This window comes from Papio anubis, chromosome X (genome assembly GCF_008728515.1).
Source record: "Papio anubis isolate 15944 chromosome X, Panubis1.0, whole genome shotgun sequence".
Lineage (NCBI taxonomy): Eukaryota > Metazoa > Chordata > Mammalia > Primates > Cercopithecidae > Papio > Papio anubis.
In genome coordinates this window covers 52,159,329-52,181,537 of record NC_044996.1, presented here as the reverse complement: position 1 = coordinate 52,181,537, position 22,209 = coordinate 52,159,329, and the positions used below count along the sequence as shown (strand labels likewise).

At 43.6% G+C, this 22,209-nt stretch overlaps 2 protein-coding genes across 8 annotated transcripts in view; one reads left to right on the top strand and one right to left on the bottom strand.

The window, feature by feature from the left end:
- SRPX2 (sushi repeat containing protein X-linked 2) overlaps positions 1-7,268 on the top strand; it is a 32,084-nt gene extending 24,816 nt beyond the window's left edge. The window contains exons 6-12 of the mRNA XM_009197927.4: positions 776-952; positions 1,256-1,382; positions 1,549-1,670; positions 2,766-2,945; positions 3,279-3,412; positions 5,228-5,349; positions 6,784-7,268. Of these exons, the coding sequence (XP_009196191.1) occupies positions 776-952; positions 1,256-1,382; positions 1,549-1,670; positions 2,766-2,945; positions 3,279-3,412; positions 5,228-5,349; positions 6,784-6,964 (1,043 nt within the window). The 3' untranslated portion in view covers positions 6,965-7,268. The remainder of the gene's footprint in view (positions 1-775; positions 953-1,255; positions 1,383-1,548; positions 1,671-2,765; positions 2,946-3,278; positions 3,413-5,227; positions 5,350-6,783) is intronic.
- Positions 7,269-10,459: 3,191 nt separating this feature from the next.
- Positions 10,460-22,209, bottom strand: part of SYTL4 (synaptotagmin like 4) — a 56,206-nt gene continuing 44,456 nt past the window's right edge. For 3 of the 7 annotated variants that reach the window (XM_003917973.3, XM_009197923.3, XM_031660627.1), the window contains 5 exons: positions 21,959-22,120; positions 17,198-17,306; positions 15,293-15,392; positions 14,356-14,564; positions 10,460-12,138 (listed from right to left, as the gene is read on the bottom strand). In XM_003917973.3, the coding sequence (XP_003918022.1) occupies positions 11,990-12,138; positions 14,356-14,564; positions 15,293-15,392; positions 17,198-17,306; positions 21,959-22,120 (729 nt within the window). In that variant the 3' untranslated portion in view covers positions 10,460-11,989. The other 4 variants (XM_009197921.4, XM_031660626.1, XM_031660625.1 and 1 more) reach the window with 2 other exon arrangements.

Genomic DNA, 22,209 nt, shown 5'->3' with positions numbered 1-22,209 from the left:
GCTCAAGGGCATCTAGCATTTGAGGAATAAGAGACAAAAATTTTCAGTTGCTAAGGCCCTAAATGAGCCCAGAGGATATATGCATTGTCTCTTTTAATTTATACAACAATCCTATGAGGTATCCACATTTCACTGAAGAAAACACTGAGACTCAAAGAGATGAGGCAACTTCTTAAAGTTACAGAGCTAGTAAGAAGTGGAACTGGGATGCAAACTCAGGTCTGATTTTTTTTTTTTACTCTTGATAAGTTGTTTTACTTCCCCCTCTAAAATAGATTCTATTTGTTTAGAGAAGTTTTAAGTTCACAGCAAAATTGAATGAAAGATATAGATATTTCCCATTTATCCCCTGCACCCACACATGTACAGCTTCCCCTGTTGTCAACATCTCCCACCAGAGTGTTACACTTTTTACAGTTGAATGAGCATACATTAATATATCATTGAATTCCATAGTTTACATTAAGGCCCACTCTTGTTGCATATTCTATGGATTTTGGCAATGTACAATGTTAGGTCTGATTTTGAAGTCTATATGGTTGGACAAGTAATTTACTTTTTTGACACCCCTCTGCCCAAGGGTGCTGCTATACTTTACGAAAATACAAAGACAATTAGGGGAAAAGGCAGTTAGGCACAAAAATGTAAGGGCAGTTCAGGTAGGGTTTTTGTATTTTCTGCTCTCTCTGATACGTTTCTCCCTGTGCTAGATGCCCAGACATCACCTCCACATAGTTGCACAAGCCACTGAGCTTGCCACTTGGTTTTCTCTTAGAGATGAGATGCCACGCACTGCCATTCATCACTAGTGGCACTTACACCTGCACAAATGGAGTGCTTCTTGACTCTCGCTGTGACTATAGCTGTTCCAGTGGCTACCACCTGGAAGGTGATCGCAGCCGAATCTGCATGGAAGATGGGAGATGGAGTGGAGGCGAGCCTGTATGTGTAGGTAAATGCTGGTTGCTCCCAGTTGTCCTGGTGCAAAGAGCCACCTCAGCATTATATCGACAAGAGATGTGGAATTCTCACCACAGAAGGCATTCCTCTTAGCTATGAGGGTAGCACCCTGGGTATTTGCTGAACAAAATGATCTTCTCCCCTGGAGTTGGGCTTCCTTCCCCAGTTTCCTTGAGCACCTTGAACTTTTTACCTACCCAGCATGTGGTGTGTGGTGTGTGGCACTGCTTCAATGGATTCCCTCCAGGGAAAGCAGGGGGCCCACGAGTCAGCACTTGATTTTTCACCTTGGCAGACATAGATCCCCCCAAGATCCGCTGTCCCCACTCACGTGAGAAGATGGCAGAGCCAGAGAAATTGACTGCTCGAGTATACTGGGACCCGCCATTGGTGAAAGATTCTGCTGATGGTACCATCACCAGGTGAGCCTGAATAATGGATGCCGCTTATGCCTTCCCTCGGCTTCTCTCAGTCATTCAGGCTGGTCACACTGAAACTGCACAGGCTAAGGTGACAGTGGGGATGTGCCTCAGACTTCAGTTCTAAGGGTTTCTTTCCTCAGTGTTTCTTTCACCCTGTCCCATGCAGGGTGACACTTCGGGGCCCTGAGCCTGGCTCTCACTTTCCTGAAGGGGAGCACGTGATTCGTTACACTGCCTATGACCGAGCCTACAACCGGGCCAGCTGCAAGTTCATTGTGAAAGTACAAGGTCAGAAAGAATTCTTTAGTTTCCATATTGTTCATTAATCCTGCTCTACCCTGACCCACCCCATGTCTCTCCTCTCTATGCCTGGAAGAGACACACCTCATTTATACTGGGGAGGGAGAAAAACAAGTTCACCAAACAGGCTTATTTAGGAAGCCAACATTACATGTGCATACACATGTTTCTGAAACTTTGACTCTCCAACAAGACTCTCATCAACAAGACTCTCGTTATCCTAAATCCAGATAAAATTCACAAGGATATTCTTTATCCATTTCTCTTCTTAGACTTCAAAATGATCACATGTAATCTGCCTTCATTCTATCATTCACCTCTGCTAAAATTGGTGGTGTTGGCTACCTGATTCTTCCTCTTTGCTTTGTGTTGTATTGTTTTGTTTTGCTTTTCTCATTATAAAGATAATTCATGCTTATTGTTGAACATTTGATAAATAAGGAAATATATAAAGGGGAAAAATGTATTACCCCATCATCCAGAGGCAACTGCTATTAGCTTTTTGGTATTTTCCTTCCAGTCTTTTTTCTATACATACTTTAAAAAATATATAGTTGCGATTATACTGTATATCCAATCATAAATCATCCTTTTCACTTTTCATTAACAAAGTAATTGTCTCATGTTATTTTTAAATTCTTCAGAAATATTTTTAATGACAGCATAATATTCTCCTCTAAGAATATATCATAATTTGCTAAACCTTTCTCCTACCAATGAACATTTAAGATTCCTCCAACTTATTTCTGCTATTAAGAGGAATTCTGCAAGGTAGTCATCTTTACACAGCATGTCCATAAAGTCTGGAAACAGATAATATTTTCTTTTAAAGATTGTCAGTCTTTTGATGACAACATGTATATTCACCTGTGTTTCCAGACTTTACAAACCTTTGTCTGCATTTCAGATTTAATTCCTTAAGAAAGGAAAATTCCAGCTCCATCTCCAGCCACTGGAAATATAGAAAGGCCATTTTTCTGATCATCCTGTCTTCTGGTCTAGAAAGCCCAGCATGGGCACCCTCTTAGCCTTTCTTTCTTATAAGGAACACCATAACTTCTAACTTGAGCTCCTCCCTGACAGTGAGACGCTGCCCAACTCTGAAACCTCCGCAGCACGGCTACCTCACCTGCACCTCAGCAGGGGACAACTATGGTGCCACCTGTGAATACCACTGTGATGGCGGTTATGATCGCCAGGGGACACCCTCCCGGGTCTGTCAATCCAGCCGCCAGTGGTCAGGTTCACCACCAATCTGTACTCGTGAGTGAAACAGGGGCAAGTGGATGTGGTGATCTGGGGAACTTTGGAGGATCTTCCTCATGGCACAGGGGTCCAGTAACAATGTATATGATGTGGGAATGGGGGGTTCTGGGATGTGTCTAATTTAAAGACTAACATTCCCCCATAGACTACTCCTACCCCAAGAAGAAGGGTTTAAAATCTCCAAGTGTTCTTTTAGGATTTCCCCCAAGGGACAGGAGAAACAGCCAGAGAGAGGTAACCTGAAAGACTGGAACACCTCAAGATGTTAGGTTACCTAAGCTGGGATGGAGGAGAAGCCGTACTCTGACTGGTCACCTGCTTCTGCCCTAGCTATGAAGATTAACGTCAATGTCAACTCAGCTGCTGGTCTCCTGGATCAATTCTATGAGAAACAGCGACTCCTCATCATCTCAGCTCCTGATCCCTCCAACCGATATTATAAAATGCAGATCTCTATGCTACAGGTAAGGCCCATTCCCCTAATGAGGGCTTATCTCCTGTAAATTACCCCTTACCTTTTCCAAATCAGAGATGTTCTCTGCAGCACAAACCTTACCTACTTCCTGAAACTTTTTGTGGATAGCATTTGATCAGTCTTACCATAGACATATTTAGCACATTTTTGAAACTGCTTTTACTGAAAAGGCAATAAAGTCACTGGAGTGGTGGCTGTGACTTGCAGGGAGCTGGGTGAAAGATGGGAAGGGAGTGTGGCAAAGCACTCTGAAGAGACTTGCAAGACAGCTATGATCAAATGTAAATGTTGGGAATTAACTATGTTTATGTTTTCAAGGAATAAGAGCACTAACGAACACTTATGCAGTAAGTGCTACGTAGGTATCCAGTACTGATCTATGGGTTTTACACATATTCATCTAATTCTCACAACAACCCTTTGGAGGTAGATACTATTGTTATCCCCATTAAATAGGTGAGGAAACTGATACATAGAGATTAAGTCACTTGCCCAAGGTCACTAGCTAGTAAGTGGTGGAGCTGGGATTGAACACAGGGAGTCTGGCTGCAGAATCTGTGCTCTTAGCCACTACCAGTAGCAGAAAAGAAGGAAAAGCGTTATGATATCTCAAAGTAAAATGAGAGTTGCATGACAGTTTTTAACATAAGAGATACCTAGCCAAAGCCACTGGTAGGGAGAGGTCGATAGGACAGAATAAATATGATTATGGGGACTTATAAAAGAACAGGCTAGGTTACTGAAGATAATTCAGGGTATGCTGACAAAACTAACAGAAGCAGCTCTGGGGAGCTGCAAGGGGCTGGATACCCATGTGGGAGAAAAAGCTACTTAGGAGGTTTCTAAAGGTTGAATCTTAGAAGTTGCCGAGTGAATATTCAGGGGCCCAGGATGGAAGTAGTTTTACAAAAAAAAAAAAAGCTGGAGGGTCTAGACCAAAAAGACCTTATTCATCCAGAGACCCAAAAAGGATGACAAAGGCAACAGTTCAGTTGGAAGCAAGGGAGTAAGAACAAGAAAAGGAACCTGTCAGCAAGCATAGTGACCCTGAGGGTGAGGACTAGAAGGGAAGCCCAAAGATGAAACAGAGGTGGGGTGCCGAGGAGTATTCAAGGTCTCTTTAAACCTCACCCTGGTAACTGGCTAGTAGGTAATCCTGCAAGACAAGGCAGGACGGAGATCCGGGGTTGGACTGCAAGTTGCGCTGCCCAGTGCGAGGAAGGTAACAAGGGGTAATGAAAAGAGCACTGGGCACAGTTTTGGAGAAATCCTGGAGACTGAGTGAAGGCCCTGGCCAGGTAGCCTATTGGTAAAGAGCATATGCTTGGGCAGGGGGCATCAGTCCTCGGTTTGAATCTTGGCTCAGCATGTTATTGTCACCACCTGGCTTGTGAGGGGTGTTATGAGGATTAGATTAAGTCTACAAAGCATTAGGTTTGTGTATTCAATAAACAACAGCCATTATCATATCACATTGGCTATTCATTAAGAACTTATGTAATTTAAAACCTATGCAAACTTAAACAATGATTATGTTCCTGCAATTTAGTCATTGAATTTCTCTTCTCTACCCCACTTTGTGTAACTGGTTTCAGTAGAATGAAGGAAGCACCGTTGGGGCAAGTACTTCCGGAATGACACAGGGAACAGGTTGTTGTAGACCCCACAGCGTGATTACGTGATCACTGGGGGAGAAGGGGCTCCTTTCCCACACTGCTTCATGTGGTCCCACGAGGAATCAGCCAAGTAGCCTTAGGTTTGAACGCACGGCCCTGTTGTGTAAAACGTTCTCTCTCCCTCCCAGCAATCCACCTGTGGACTGGATTTGCGGCATGTGACCATCATTGAACTGGTGGGACAGCCACCTCAGGAGGTGGGGCGCATCCGGGAGCAACAGCTGTCAGCCAACATCATCGAGGAGCTCAGGTCCAGGCTGGGAGGCTGCCAAGCGCGGTGTCGGGGAGGATGGCTGGGGCCGGGGGAGAAACCCTAGGCAGGACACTGGCAAAAGCAGACTACTGGGGAACCATCAGACACTACTCTCTCGGGGCACTTCTTGTGTTTGAACTCTTATGGATGCATTAGGTAAGACCAGAGAGTTCTTTACTTTGGCAGAACATCAGAATCAAATGAGGGCTTAAAATACAGATGACCAGGCCCACCCTACACCACCTTAGGAATGTGCTTTTACAAAGGCACCTGAGGGGACTCTGAAGCACAGCCAGGGCTGAGACAGTAAACCCAAACTTGACTCAGATAAGCCCCGGCTCTTGTTTTCTGGCCTCATCTCTTTGCCTTCAGTCTCCAAAGGAGCAAAAGGCATCTTTTTTTTTTTTTTTTTTTTGAGATGGAGTTTTGCTCTTATCGCCTAGGCTGGAATGCAATGGCACGATTTCAGCTCACTGCAACTTCCACCTCCCAGGTTCAAGCAATTCTCCTGCCTCAGCCTCCCGAGTAGCTGGGATTACAGGTGTGCGCCACCATGCCCAGCTAATTTTTGTATTTTTAGTAGAGACAGGTTTCCCCATATTGGCCGGGTTGGTCTCAGACTCCTGACCTCAGGTGTTCTGCCCACCTCGGCCTCCCAAACTGCTGGGATTACAGACATGAGCTGCCATGCCCATCACAAAAGGCATCTTTAAGCACTGAAATCTGAGTCATATCTATCAACTCCAGGGGAAGAGAACATTAGAGGTGACAGGTAATGGAAGAAGTGGGTCTTTCTCATTATCTATCCAGTATCACCCTTCTAATACCTTCACATATATTCAGGGCCAAGAAAGCCATTACTGCTGTGTTTTAGAGCAGTGCCTCTAAACAATAGAGAAACTATATCTGCCTCTAGAGCGCAGTCTCAGTGGGGACAGAAAGATTCAGTCCCAATTAGAGAAGAGACTAGAAAACACTCAGAGGGAGACTGCAGACTTGCAGCTACAGATGGAAGAGTTAACCAGAAGGTATTTATCAACCTAAGGACTGCCATGTATGATGTGCATACACAGCACAGTCTCTGCAGCGGGTGGCCCCTGGAGTCACCCTGTGCAGCCTGCACAGCAATATGTGATAGCCCTGCTTAAAAGGGCCTACAATGAAAGCACTGCCTGTTAATAACAAAGCTGTCGCAGCTGAGGTGAGGAAGGGACTGCTTAGCAGAACTAGATGCATAGAGGCAGCAAGAGTAGAGTCTGAACACAGAAAAACAAAGAGACTTGAGACAGGAAGTAGAGGGGATGGGGACCAGGGATGAGGTGGGGAAGGAATTAGTCCATGAGTGGAGGTGCAAAAAGTCAGAGGGTAGTAGAGCCTGGGGGGATAGGTGCCCAGACAAGGTCTCATACCTCCCTGGGCTGCTCTCTCTAGGCAATTTCAGCGCCTCACTCGCTCCTACTTCAATATGGTGTTGATTGACAAGCAGGGCATCGACCGAGACCGCTACATGGAACCTGTCACCCCCGAGGAAATCTTCACATTCATTGATGACTACCTACTGAGCAATCAGGAGTTGACCCAGCGCCGGGAGCAAAGGGACATATGCGAGTGAACTTGAGCCAGGGCATGGTTGAAGTCAACGGAAAAGCTCCTCTAGTTAGCTGAAACTGAGACCTAATAAAAGGAGGAAATGGTTTCCCACAGTTCTAGGGACAGGACTCTGAGGTGGGTGAGTTTGCCAAATCCTACAACGTTTCCAGGCATCCTTTTAGGGCTGTTTAATAGTTTCCCTAGAAGCTAGGTAGGGACTGAGGACAGGCCTTGGGCAGTGGGTTGGGGGTAGAAGTTCTTCCTTTCCTAACCCGGGCCCCTGCCCAGCTCTCCAAAGTCTTTCAGAAAAGTAAATCCTAAATTCACTCACGAACTGGCTGTTTTAACTGGTTCCTCTACCCTGAGGTGACAGCAGAGGGCAGCATGAGCACAACAGAAACCAGCTTACACTTTAAGCAAGTGTAGCTGGATTTTCCTTATAGGATGAGGTAGCAGGGTACAAAACTTTTTTTTTTTTTTTTCCGAGACGGAGTCTCACTCTGTCGCCCAGGCTGGAGTGCAGTGGCGTGATCTCGGCTCATTGCAAGCTCCATCTCCCGGGTTCATGCCATTCTCCTGCCTCAGTCTCCCAAGTAGCTGGGACTACAGGTGCCCGCCACCATGCCTGGCTAATTTTTTGTATTTTTAGTAGAGACGGGGTTTCACCGTGTTAGCCAGGATGGTCTCGATCTCCTGACCTCATGATCTGCCCACCTCGGCCTCCCAAAGTGCTGGGATTACAGGCATGAGCCACCGTGCCCGGCCCAAAACACTCTTGAACTTGTTTGTCATTTCCCCTTCTAGGGCATTGGGCAGCAAATGTTATCTGAACCATTACTTCACTGTTAGGAAAACCCTGCAGTGGGAGAGAGCTTGGGAAGATGTATCCAATCAGAGCAGAATGCTCTCTGGGGCCCTCCAGCTGGCTCACGGAAAAGAACCCCTTCTTCCTGAGGCCTCCCGTTTCTGTAGCAGAAGGCAAACAATTCTCTCCCTTCTTCAGAGGAATTCCCAGCTTGTTACTTAGGAAACTTCAAAACCACCACTGCAGGTTGCAGGGAAAGAAAAGCAAAACAGACCCGCCTCATGTATTCACTTCTTCAGATACTCATCCCCTTTTGAGAGATGAGCACAGAGCAGGTGGGAGCTATAGCAGCACAAAAATCAAGCCTTACCAGGCCTAAAATTCGAGGTGGAGCCACACACAGATCCCTGCTCTGACTGCAGTCCCTCTCAATGGTGTGCCAGTGTCTGAAAGAAAAGTGTTCTCTCCCTTGCTGCTGAGAAGCTTCTTTCATACAGTCATGAAACCCAGAGTCATAGCTAAGACTCAGCAGCCTCTCTCCTTCAGCTTTATTCAGGGGGTCATCAGTGGATGACTTCAGGGGAGAAGGAAGCAGGCTGGATGGGGAGGCAGAGCTCATCATGCTCGAGCACTATGTGCCAGGTGCTGTTTTAAACACTCTACTGATTGCCTCTGAAGTCTTCACAAGAACTCTATGAGGTAGGTACTGTTATTAACCCCATTTTACAGATGAGGAAATTGAAGTTGAGTGAGATTAGGCAATTTGCCTAAGATCAGACAGCTAGTAAGTGGCAGAGTCAGGATTTCAACACCAGCAGCCTGGCTCTAGAGGCATAATGTTCTTAGACATTATGCCATCCTGATGCTACTTCTTTTCCTACTTTCCATTTAAAGACAACTGAAAGCTGTAAGCAAGGAGAAAGTTTCCATGTTCTATAATCCTACCCAGACACAAGGCTCAGAGTGGGCTCAGGAGGAAAGAGGGAAATGAAAGGCTCTCAACCTGAGAAAATTCAGTCTTGAAAGCAGAGTGATGGGACATAAATCATGAGCCCAGAACAAATGGGGGGAGCAGTGAGTCAGAGAGAAGCTCCTTCCACTGGAGTTTTAGTGGAAATCTCATTCTTTAAATGCAAAATAAAAAATTAGGGAGTTGCTGGGTAGAATGGAACATGGAGGAAATGTTCAAAGTTGGAGCAAAAAGGTCCCTTCTCCCTCTTCCCTCCAGGGAAATATGGGAACTGTGAGAGGCAGCAGGCAAGTTTTGGGCAGAAGGCAGATACAATGAGTTCATGTGGGAAATCTCTGGTCAGACTAGGTCTATGGTTCCAAAGGCAAAGGCTGCACCTTGGGCGAGATGAATGCCCTTCCTTGTGTTTATCGCTAACACTTCAAGTGGCAAGCCAGGACATGCTAGCAGGTCAAAGGCCCAAACAGAGCAGGCCCGCTATCTGCGAAACAGAGCTCCACCTGGACCTGACTCAAGGAACATTTATATGCAACTGAGGAGCTTTTGTTTAATTTCATTTTGAATAGTCAAGGCAAGTCAATCTTGCTTTCTTTATGTAAAGTTTTACAGTAACCTCCTTTGTAGTCCTTTGAAGATGAGGATTTGAGAAATCCTAACTTCTAAAGTAGGGGAGAGACAGCAGCAGAATAAGGCCCACAGCCAGACCCAAAGGGGCTACCCCGACCCCTGTATATATTGTACCTCTCTCTCTACCCACCTCTCCCCCACTTCTCCCCCATGCCCCACTCTCTCTTATCCTGCCTGTCCCTCTCCCCTACTTCTCTGTCTGTCTCTTTCTCACATACACACACACTCACTCACAAGCAGTACAGTCACTAAGTTGGCTAGGTAATATCCAAAGCATTCTGATTGTCCTACTTTTTGTAAATTGAACTTATTTAATATATTTTAGAAGAGATAAGTCATCTCTTCCTTTGACTCTTCACCCATAACACACATATCATTCTCACAGGAGGCCGCATGGTGCAGTAGTCAGACTTTGGTTCAAAGCCCAACTCTGTCACGTGACAGTGGGCTTGCGTTTCCTCATCTGTAAAAAGGGAAGACTTCCTACTTCATAAAGTGGTTGGAGAAATTAAAGAAATAGTATATGAAGCCTTGTACATAAGCAGCATTTGACATCTATTAATGCCCTTTTGCACAAGAGGTCAAGAATTGCTTGGGTTCTACCTAGAAATCAAGAGCCTTATTTCTGAGCTGGGTTACTTGGCACCTGTGTTATTTCTCTCTCAAAACTACATAATGGTAGGAGGAGTAAAAGAAAAAGTCCCCGCCTCCCAGAGAAATTGAAGGATCCAGAAAGAAGTGCTTATAGCAGGGAATGTCTTCCCTCACCTCCTGTATGAACATCTCTCTCCTTCCTCCAGTATAGGAGGGTCTACAAAGCTAAAGGAAGGGTTCCTTTGTTACGAGATAGAAAAGTGGTGCCACTTTTAGGATGATTTCTCAGTTCTCTCCTTAGATACTAAACACAAAGGACAAGGGATCAAGCTCAGCAAAGGTATCAGGCATTTAAGGTATCAGGCAGCAATGCGGGAAAAGGCAAACTTTCTTCAATCAGCACAGGATGGTTAGGGAAGAGCATTTATCACTTTGGTTCTTATCCTTCAAGCCATGGGAAAAGCAACAGTGAGTTGGGACATCAGAGACAAAAGCATTTATAGAACTAACAAACGCAAACATTTGACAAGTGAGAAAGCTTTATTAAAGCACACGTACATGTCGGGGGGTGGGAAACAAAAGAGCAAGTTACAGCCTAGGATCCCAAGTTATGCCTTCCATTACAATTGCAATCCACACCAAATCAATCTTTGAAAACATTCCTCCATTCGGTTCACACATACAATAGAAACCATTGTAGCTGCCCTTAATCCAGTGTCCTTATAGGAAATCAGTTAGCAGCTGACTCTGTTGAAAGGGATTTCCTCTCTGCTATACACTCCTTCCACACACAACTTTGGCTAGAAACGCTTATAAGAACAGAAAGGTTAGTTTGGATCAGTGAGTACCAGAAGATGAAACTTAGCTCACTAGACTCTTCTTTGAAAAGCCTCAACACACTACACCCATGTAATATGTAGGTCAAATTTAGGAAACAATAGCAAAAACAGGAACTGAAAGCTCATCAAGCAGGAAGTCAGAACCACAGGGAGACTGTCTACATTCCCTTAGAGCCCTTAACAGTCCCCAGCCTGGAGAAACACTGGGCCAGTTGAGATAACACTTGGTTCTTCTGACTGACACAGTGGTATGTAGACCATGCTGTCTGATAACACACCCTAGACACAAACACTAAGACAGATGTGGTACATGAGGATGAATATATCTCATCTTTCATTCGAGAAATGAGGAGCTCTCTCTCCAATGACTGCAATATCAGTTTAAAATACAGAAAATTCAGCATGGGCTGTGAGACACTTTACCCTCAGTCACTCCAGTCCTCTGAGATCAGCTAGAAGCTCTCACTGGGCATGCTCATGACTTTTAGTCAAAATACATTATCTAATTAAAGTGCTTTTCTAAAGCAGCTCCATTATAAGAGTCCCCCAAAGGTCTAGTAAAGATGTCTAGAACTGGAAAAAGCTTGGGAATTCTGTTAGCATTTCAAAGAAAAGCATTAGACCAAAGCAAGGTGGAAACTGCTTAAAAACTAGAACAGTTAAATTTAAAAGCCAAGTTCCAGAAGTTTATCAAGGTAGAAAATAAGTTAAAAGCATAAACTGGAGAGGAGAAAGAGGAAGGAACTACTCACCTCTCCTCCACATTCCTCTGTCTTTAGTAACCCAACCCTGCTTCCCAGAGCCTTAAAACCCAGACTGGTCCTAATGCCAAAGGTAGCCAGGGTTTCCTAGGGAAGTAGGAACAATGATAGCAAGACAGAAGATAAAAGCTTGTTTTAAAAGATGTTTTTAAGTTAAGTAAACCTTATAAAGACATAAGAAAAAATGGACTCTGAAAATATACTAGATTATACACAGAAACATTTTGAAGAGATGCTTATTCTTGAGACTGCTTTAAAAAGGAGAACAAGTCTGCATCACTCTAGCCAGCATAATGAGATTTGCAGAAAATACATGTTTGTACACGTACACACACACACACACACACACACATCTATACACACACATTAAATTATAAATCTTTGCTCTTGGTTTCTTCACTTCCTCTGCCTGGCCCTTGCCAGGGCTGGACCTGCAGAAGAGGACAGGGACTCATAAACCCAGCTTCTGCTTGGCCATTGAGGAACGGAGCTGCAGAGTCCCTTCTGCCCAAGACCCTGGGTACTGTCGCATCTTCTGCCACAGGCTCACTTCTTCCCCAGTCGAGTCCATCCAGTCCACCACTTCCCCATTACTGTTCCCTGAGGAGAAACACCAGAGGAGGCTAAAGAGGGGCCCCACTCTCAGCCCACCAGGGAAGATGGGTTGTACAGCAAGAGTAGCCACCCCATAATAGACAGTTTCCTGTGAAGATGGGCTGATGGGCGCAGCAGTCTGGGAAGAGTTCCCTCATCTGTACTCCTGAGACTCTTGTCAAGAGACTCTGGGTTGATGAAATCAGACTCCAAATGGCACGCAGTTACTAGAGACTGTATTCTGAGGCTGTTACAGAGTTCTAGCGCCTGACACCTCATGCCAGAGCTATTGCCAAATGTACTTAAACTTTTTCTTTTATTATTATTGTTATTATTATTCTGAGACAGAGTCTCGCTCTGTCACCAGGCTGGAGTGCAGTGGTGTGATCTTGGCTCACTGCAACCTCCGCCTGCTGGGTTCAAGCGATTCTACTGCCTCAGCCTCCAGAGTAGCTGGGACTACAGGCCGGCACCACCACGCCCAGCTAATTTTTTTGTATTTTTAGTAGAGACAGGGTTTCACCATGTTGGCCAGGATGGTCTCAGTCTCTTGACCTCATGATCCGCCCGCCTCAGCCTCCCAAAGTGCTGGGATTACAGGCGCAAGCCACCGCGCCCGGCCAACTTTTTTCTTTTAAAGCTAAACACCTTTCCTCTAGCTGCAGACTCCAGGTCAGAAGTAAGGATCGTATGTGGCCCCATTCCTATTATCTTGTATATTCACCCATTAATTCAGCAAACATTTATTGAGTGCCTACTGTGTGCCAGGTACTCTTCTAGGCTCTAGAGACACTAGTAAACAAAGCAGAAAATGTCCCTGTCCTCAGGCAACTTTCATTGGAATACAGAAGACAGAAAACATACAAGTAAATAAGAGTATTTCAGATAGTGAGATTAACATTATGATGTAAATAAACAGGGTGATGTGTAGTGCCTGATTCAGGACCTACTGTGCAGATGGAGTGGTCTGAGGACTCTCTGAGAAAGTGACATTTGAACCAAGACCTGAAGGATAAGAAGGAACCGGACTTTCCATTCAGAGAAAACAATAATTGCAAAGGTTCTGAAGTGGGAATGAGCTTGGTATATTTGGAGACCAGAAAGTTATGTGGTTGAAGCATAGTGAGCAAGGGGAAGAGTGATATGAGACGGATCAGAAAGGAATAGAGGGCACAGGTTACACAGGGACCTGCAGGCATGGTAAGAACTTTGGATTGTTTTCTAAGCACAACAGAAAGCCACTGAGGGGTTTTAACAGGGGACTGACATGAATTGACTTACATGTGTAAAAACATCAGTCTATATGCTTCATGTTAAATGTTCTGTGTGATTATTAATATGTAAGTATATTAATATACAAGTGCAGAGACTGGACAGAGGGCAAAGAAGAGGATCCGAGACTAAGCTCTACCAAGCACCAACATTTAGAGTTTGGGTATAGAATGCAGCAACTACAAAGAAAACTGAGAAGGGGTCAGCAGTAACTTAAAAGGGAATCAGAATGCAGTGTCAATAGAAGTTCAGTGTTTCAAGTGAAGAGGAGTGATCTACTATGTTAAATAGTGCTGAAAATTCTAGTGAGATGAGAACACCACTTTGGCAAGAGCAACTGCTCAGCAGAGTGATGGGACAAAAGCAGATCACAGTGAAGGAGAGCTGAAGGAGAGGTGAGAAGTGGAGACAATTCTTTCTAAGAAACTAGAAGGGGAACATGTGGTCAAGGGAAGGTTTATTTTTGTTTCATAAGATTGGAAATACCAGAGCATATCTGTATTCACCACTGGTAGGTAGGGAGGATGAAACTGAGAGATGAAGATTATAGAAGCGAGGTCATTGAGAAGGGTGGGGAGAGGTGGCCCAGAGCACTTGGAGAGAGCTTGGCTTTTGCTAGCAAGGACTCTTGTTTCATTATTAACAGGAGGGAAGATGGAATGTATAGGTACATACATATAGGCAGGTTTGTAGATTTTTTTGGTGGGAAGATTATGGAGTTCCTGGCAATCAGGGTTACATTTATCTGTGCATATATCAGTGTATGAGCTCAGCCTTCCCCTAGTCCTGGCACATAGTAGGCACTCAATAAGTATTGGCTGAATGTTAACTGAAAGGAAAGAAGACAACTGTCATCACAGAGGAGCTTTGTGTTGGGGGGGTGGGGGTGGTAATAGGAGTCAAACAGACAAGAAGCCTTCAAACAAGTGAGGATGAGGGAGGGGATCTCACCAGTGCCAACACCCAGCCTGACCCCTCCCAGGAAGTCATTGCTGGCCAGGGGCTCCCGGTCCCACACAGTCAGTTCCAGGCACATATGTTGTAGATCTTCCAGCCTCACACCATTGTAGACAAACGTATGGTTGTAGTGAGGATTCAGAGTCTTCTTCATCACAGGAGTTTTACGTTTACTGGCCTTGTTCCTCATGGGAAGGAGGTATCTGGCAGAGGGTGGGGAGTAATCAACAGCCTACTCAAAGCTGGCAGTTATCTCTCTAAATTCCCCTTTCCCCTACCACAGGTCTAGCCCAGGAAGATGAACCCACATCCAGATCCTAGTACACACGCCCCTCCTTGAATCTGCTGAAGCAGAGTTCCCACTATCTCTACTAGATCATTCACCTGATTCAATTCCTTTAACCTAGACAGAAAATGAATGTAATAGTATTAGTGAGGCTATTCTGTGCTCCACTGAAAATGGGTTTTAAATATTTGGCTCTGTTTCTACTAGACAATTTATCTCTTTAAATAAAACCAACAGTAATATCTATAACCTTAGCCAAACATGATTTCTAGATAAATTAAGTCAAATCTGTCATTTGGGGAAAGCTTAAAAATTGTGGGAAACAAAGCCCTGAGCTCCCATATCTAGACAGTCAGAAGGCACAGGTTTTTACCCAAAATTAATTAAGAGGATGAGTCAGACAAAAGTCAGAACCTGTCTACAACCCTCTTATTTGGAATATCAAGTCTACAGCCCAGTCCAAACTGGGCTCAGAGCAGTGCAAAGGTGGTGGAGGTTTTGTCATTACCTAATTTCAGGAACAAATTTTGTTGCCGGGAGTGGTAAGACACACTGGATAATATCCACAGAGAAAGTTAAATTGGGTTCTTCTCTTAGCTCTCTTGTTCTGAAACTGGTTAGTTTGGGGCTGGTCTAGGGACTCACCCCTTGACAAAGCTGTCTGAAGTCCCTCCTGCTTTGGCAGCCGTCAAGTTCTTGGCTTCTTTGATCCACACCTGGAGCTCTCCCCCTTCCCCACCTTTACCTGCAAGGGATGTCAGCCATAGCAAGTGAGCCCCTTACACTTCTAGGTTTATCTTGAGCTTTGTTTATGCAGCACTTTCTTTCCTTGCTCCTAAAGGCAGCGAGCTCCATAACAGAACCATGCCTGTCCTGTTTCCTCAGTGCCTAGCACAGTGCCTGCCAGTAAGCAATAGGCGCTGTATTAATAACAACCACAATATCAATAAATGCCTATTGAAAACTGGCTATGTGCCAGATACCATGTTAAGCATTTAATTCTCAAAACAACTCTAGGAGAGTCACACTATTTTGGTCCTCATTTTGTACATGAGAAAATTGAGGTTTAGAGACATAAAGTTGCCTGATATTTGTTCAATTATTTAAAAAAGAGGGAACTCCGTTTGAGTTCTTGATTCCACCCCTACTTCACAGGACACACCAGGCATCATCAATTTCAATCCCCACCTCCCAATTGAAATATCTCTTTCTCCACTAGTCCCTACCCCTCAGTCTAAATATATACTAATCTCATCTCTTTGAAAAAGTACTTCTAAAAGAAAAGCTCCCTTTAACCTTATCTCTTCTTCAAGCTATTATCCATGTCTCTACTTTCTTTCACCATCAATTATCCTGAGGGAAAAAAAGTCCACACTTACCACCTCTACTTCTTTGCCCATTCACTCACCCTAGTTTCTAGTGAAATCTGGTTTCTGCTTTCACTGATCCACTGAAAATGCAATCTAATGCCAATTGGCCATGTCTTCTCAGACCTCATCTGGTCTGACCTCCCTGTAGTATTTCAATACTGTTGATAACCCCCGCCCCTTCTTCTTGAAGCTCTCTCCTGATCACCTTTTACTTCACTGGTGCTTCTTTCTCTCTTCATGCTTCAAAATGTTGCTGATCTCTCTGGTTCTATACTTGCCTCTCTTCTCTAGTCATTCTACATACCCTCATTGGGGATATCATTGATTCCCCCAAACCTTCTAGATGTGACTCTGCCAAAGCTGTATTTTTTCAAAGAACTTAGGCAACACATTGCCAGTGGATCAAGTGAAACTCTTTAAGTTCAAGGCCCTCTTCAGTCAGGTTCCCACCTCATGTCCAATTCCAGCCCCACACCCACATCTAGTGTACCAAAACTCCAGTCCCACTAAAATAAGGGACACACTCACAACCCCACATTTACCATGCCTTTTTAAAACCTTTGCTTATGTTATCCCCTCTTCTAAAAATGCCCTTCTCTCCTCATCCTGCTCCTTTTCTGTCTGGTAAAGTTTTAAGATCCAGTTTTAATGTTACTTCTTCAAAACTCTCCCAAATGTAACCAGACATAATTGACGACTCCTATATCTGTGTCCTTTTAGCACATGACAGTATTTCTTGCCAAAACTTAAGCTCTTCAAGGGAAAGCAAGTATGTTTTACTCATCTACACAACCGTAGTCACTAACCCAGTGGCTGGCATGTTGAATTATTCTTCCCCAGCTTTCAACTTCCTGTCCTTCATACTTTACCACCTCTCCCAGCCACCCTTCTCAGCCCCAAAGTTTCTGTTCTCTTCTGCCCTCTTAGTAGCTTGCCACAGCTGGACCAAGACCAAGTCCATTTAATAGCCTAAAAAAAGAAAAGAATGCCAACCCTAAGGCATTCTCTTCTGGTTGGAAAAACGCAGAGAGGCTTCCTTAGTAAAGGAACCTCCCTAGCAGATCCAGGGAGCACCCCAATCTGGTCTCTTCAACAGTGCTAGCCAGTAGCAAGCACCGGCCTCGCACAGATCCTGTGCGGAAGACTGACAGCTAAATCCAGGACCCCAAAGAAAACTCACTCTTTTTCCGGTCACCTCCAACAGGGGGTTTGGAGGCTGGGATGTATTTCAATGAAACCACCAACTCGCCTTTGTGTGATGGCAAGCCAGTCGGGGACTCAGCACTGATCTGAAACACAGGGAAACCCAACAGGTCAAGCTGGGTCTCTCAGGAATTGCTGGGACTTCTCCCTGAGAAAATTCTAAAATTACCCCCCAAGAACAGCATCAGGGCAAAAGAGGATCCTTCTTCATATGAATATAATCCAGGGTCCCTAGGCCATGGCAGCCACAGGTTTCTATGGCAGTTTCTTTATAAGGAAACAGGGCAGAACCAACAAAGTCTTCTGCAATACCCACTATTTGGGGGTATAGTTACTCTATTCCAAATACTCTCAAAGATCTTCAAGCAAGGTTGCCATACAAACTCACGAAGGACTGACAGCATGACGGAGAATCTTGCTACCAGCATTGTTAGTAATAGCCAAAAAGTGGAAATGACCTAAATGTCAATCAATATAGAAAGAGTTAAATGAATAATTGTAGTGTCCTTGTATGGCATATGGCACGCAATCATCAAAAAAGAATGCAGTGAATCTGTACATGCTGACATGGAAAGATATTCAAGACATAGGGTCAAGTCAACAAAGCAAGATGCAGAAAAATGTTCCACTTATATTAAAATATATTCATATTTGTATATGTGACTATAAATGTATGTAAATAACGATTACCATTATCACTTATGTTAGCCCTTACTATGTGCTAGGCACTGTTATAAGTACTTTGGGTGTATCATTTTGTTTGATGACTGTCTCTATGAGATAGGTACTATTATCCCCATTTTACAAGTGATGGAAGAGAGGAACAGAGAAGCTAAGTAACTCGCCCAAGGTCACACAGTTAGTAATCAGCAGAGCCAAGATTCAAATTCAGACAGACTGGTTCCAGAGTCCATGCTTTTAAACACTATACCACACTGCATAGAAAAACCCAGGATACGAACAAACTTATCAATGTTTCCTCTAGGGAGGGAACAGAATAGGGAAACGAAAGACGATGTTCCCCTTTTTACTCAAATAAACATTTAGTGTCTTTTTAATGTGAATAGTTCATATCATTTGTATGGTATTTCAAATACTTTGTATTTTTAAAAAGAGGGCTTGTTGGGGGGAAAAAAAGAGAGAAAGAGGGCTTTCAGCCAGGGGCAGTGGCTCACATTTGTAATCCCAGCACTTTGGGAGGCTGAGGTGGGCAAATGCTTGAGTCCAGGAGTTCGAGACCAGCCTGGGCAACATACCAAAACCCCGTCTCTACAAAAAACACAAAAATCAGCTGACTGGGTGGTGTGGGCCTATAATCCCAGCTACTTGGGAGGCTGAGGCATGAGAATCACTTGAACCCGGGAGGCAGAGGTTGCAGTGAGCCAAGATCGTGCCACTGCACTCCAGCCTGGGTGACAGAGCCAGACCCTGTCCCTCCCCCCAAAAAAAGAAAAAAGGAGGGCTTGCAAGGAGTTGAAGGATAGGTGAAACTCTGTTACACGAATTTGAATATGCCACAATTATAAATTTTGCATTTATGTAAATTACCTTTGATCAATGTCTGTCTCTACCACTAGAGTCGAAGTGCCAAGAGACAGAAATCAAGCCTATTTTTGTTCATCCTAGTATGCCCAACGCTTAGCAAAGTATCTGGCACATAGTAGGTGCTCCACAAATATTTACTGAATGAATGTAAGAGTGAACGAATGAATTTCTGGGATGAGCAGCAAGTGGCCTATTGTCTTTGGCTTTGATTGGCAGAACTGGTTTACTCTACTGGATCTCTCTGCATGACTTTGTTCCTTATGCTTTAGTATCCAGAGCATGAGCTGATGCAGACTAAAGGTGCCCTTTCACCTGCTTGTTTTGTTTTTGTTTTTGTTTTTGTTCTTGTTTTTGTTTGAGACAGGGTTTCACTCCCACAGCCCAGGCAGGTTGGAATGCAATGGTGCAATCTCAGCTAACTGCAATCTCTGCCTCCCAAGCTCAAGTGATTCTCCAGCGTCAGCCTCCCAAGTAGCTGGGACTACAGGCGCACACCACCACACCCAGCTAATTTTTGTAGAGGTGGGGTTTTGCCAGGTTGCCCAGGCTGGTCCAAAACTCCTGAGCTCAAGTGATTTGCCTACCTCAGCCTCCCAAAGTGCTGGGATTACAAGCAAGAGCCACCGCACTTGGCCTTGCCTGTGTTAATTGGGGTTCCTCTAACCTAGGTCCTCACCAATGCTAGGAAGGCATAATCCCCACAGGTTTGGATCAACATACCACACACCCAGAACACACAGTTTAATGTATGTGAGAGAGACAAAAGAATCAGGAGGTAGATGCAGGCAAGGGAAAACTGAATACGAGCAAATGGATTGCTAGGGAAAAAAACAAAACCAGAATCAACAAATGTAGAAGTTAAAATCGATATATAATATGGGAGTGGTCTTTCCGTTGTTTATAAAATGTCTACACAATTTATTCATTTCTAGAAAATTAATTTTTTAGAAAAGTTCTGTGAGTTTCAGTGGATTCTTAAAAATTGGAGTTTAGCATTAGCTAGAAACTGGCATATTTATTTTAGTAGCACATTTTTATTCTGGCTCCAAATATTTGCAAAGAGCAAATACCTCCATGTTAATGTGATTTCTTCTCTTTATATAAAACAGTTTCATGGCAGTAGTTCATGATGATTTACAGTGACATTTCCAATATAATTATATTGACTGTAGAGAATGACTTGGGTGCCAAATGGTTAAGAAATTCTAAATTTGTAATAATATGTTATAGTTTGGTAATAATTTCTTTCCTGTCTTTTTACTGATGTATAATATTTGTATGTATTTATGGGGTACATGTGATATTTTGTTACATCCATCATTTTGAACATTTATCATTTCTTTGCATTGGAAACATTTCAAATCTTCTAGTTATTTTGAAATGCACATATTTTTGTTGACTATAGTCATCCTACTGTGCTACTGAGCGAATTCCTGTTTTTATTAGTATTTAAAGGGACAAATTTAATGTTGTCACTATTTTTTTTTTTGCAAGGGCAACAGCTATCAAAATATTGGATGTATATTTCCTTTCACTCAGCAATTCCACCAACAGGAATTTCTCTGACAGTTACATTCACAAAAGAAGACCAAGATATATTACAGCATAGTCTTAAGAGCGAAAAAGAATTCAAACAACTTAAATGCCTATTAGTCGGGGAATGGTAAATAAATTATAATACAGGCACATGAAAAAACGCTATGCAGCAGCAATTAAAATGAGATAGATCTGTATGTGATGGCACAAAAGGATGCCCATGATATATTGTTAAATGAAAAAACAAAGATGTGTACAATGAGGTGCATGTGAGCCCGCTTGTGTAAAAAAAGAAAAAATATACATGTAAATACATGGATGCATATCTGTGCTGCTTAATACAAAATTTCTTTTTCTTTTTTCTTTCTTTCTTTTTGAGATGGAGTTTCACTCTGTTGCCCAGACTGGAGTGCAAAGGCGCAATCTTGGATTACTGCAACCTCCGCCTCCTGGGTTCAAGCGATTCTCCTGCCTCAGCCTCCCAAGTAGCTGGGATTACAGGCTTGAGCCACCACGCCCAGCTAATTTTTTTGTATATAGTAGAGACGGGGTTTCACCATGTTGGTCAGGCTGGTCTCGAACTCCTGACCTCAGGTGTTCCGCCTGCCTCCACCTCCCAATGTGCTGGGATTACAGGCGTGAGCCACCACACCCAGCCATAAAAAATTTATAGAAGGATACACAAGTAGCATTAACACTGGTTATTTCTAAGGAATGGAACCTACTTTCCTTTTAATATACTTTATGTTGTTTTAATTTTGAACCATGTGTACCTAAGTCCTTTTTTGCTTAATTTTCTTAATATGGTAAAAAGTTCAAATGCTTAAAAAGGGGATATAGAGAAAACTAAATATTCCTTCTACCTCAGTCTCCATTCCTAGAGGCAGCCACTATGACTAGTTTCTCATCTAACTTCCCAAAGATAGTCTATGGACCATGTAAAACCATCCCACATTTAAAACGCTAGTGTAAAAAAAATTAAAGATGAACTTTGTCATGTCATTGTATAGTTCTGATAATCAAGAAGTTGCTGAATAAGTCCTCTGTTTTAGCAGTTTCTTCTTAGCCAGATGATTTCCCTACATTATTTTATAAGTTAAGGGACTCATCTAGTTGGCCAGTGACAGAACCAGGATTCCAATACAGGTCAACACTCAGATCCCAGGCATGATTATGCCATACTGCTACACCCTGGCCCGAGGTGCCATCTCCAAAGTAATATTTCCCTGGCCTCTGTAACCAAGAGCATAGCAATTGGAGCTCCATGAATTGCTTTACTTCCCATTTGGAAGTAAAGCGGTGGCTTGGCAAAAGGATACAGATTAGGATATACACAGAAGGTTAGCTTGGAGAAGAGGTGCGAGTTAGGATGTTAGGATACACCCAGATTCTGGAAGGTTAGGAGACAAAGCTTGGTACACATATGAAAATTTTTTCAAAGCAACACCATGGCTTCATACTTTGCCTGGTTTACACAGAACTCACACTTGATATACAAATGCCTCTGAAATTGCTGTCAAACTCAGAAACAGCAGCAGGGGGCACTAGAACTCCAGAGAAGACTACATTCAAAGACGCTACCAACATAGACCAGCAGAGGCTACTGCAGACAATTCTACCTCAGATCCAAACTGCAGGAGTTGTTAAAGCAGACTACCTTTCCATGTAAAGGGAGGCAATGATCCAGTTTCTTATCAAGCTTCCAGGAATCCATCTGGATCTCTGCCTCTCCAAGGAAAGTGTTTCTGCCAAAACGGCCATGATGCCAAACTGAGAACTGCAGGGTCCTCTGAGTCAGGAGAGATTCTGGGATCTCATACTGTGAAGGGAAAGTAGAAGCCCAAGATGATTAGTTTAGGGTAATTCTTCAGACAAGATTATTCCAAAACCTGAGCAACCATTCCTGAA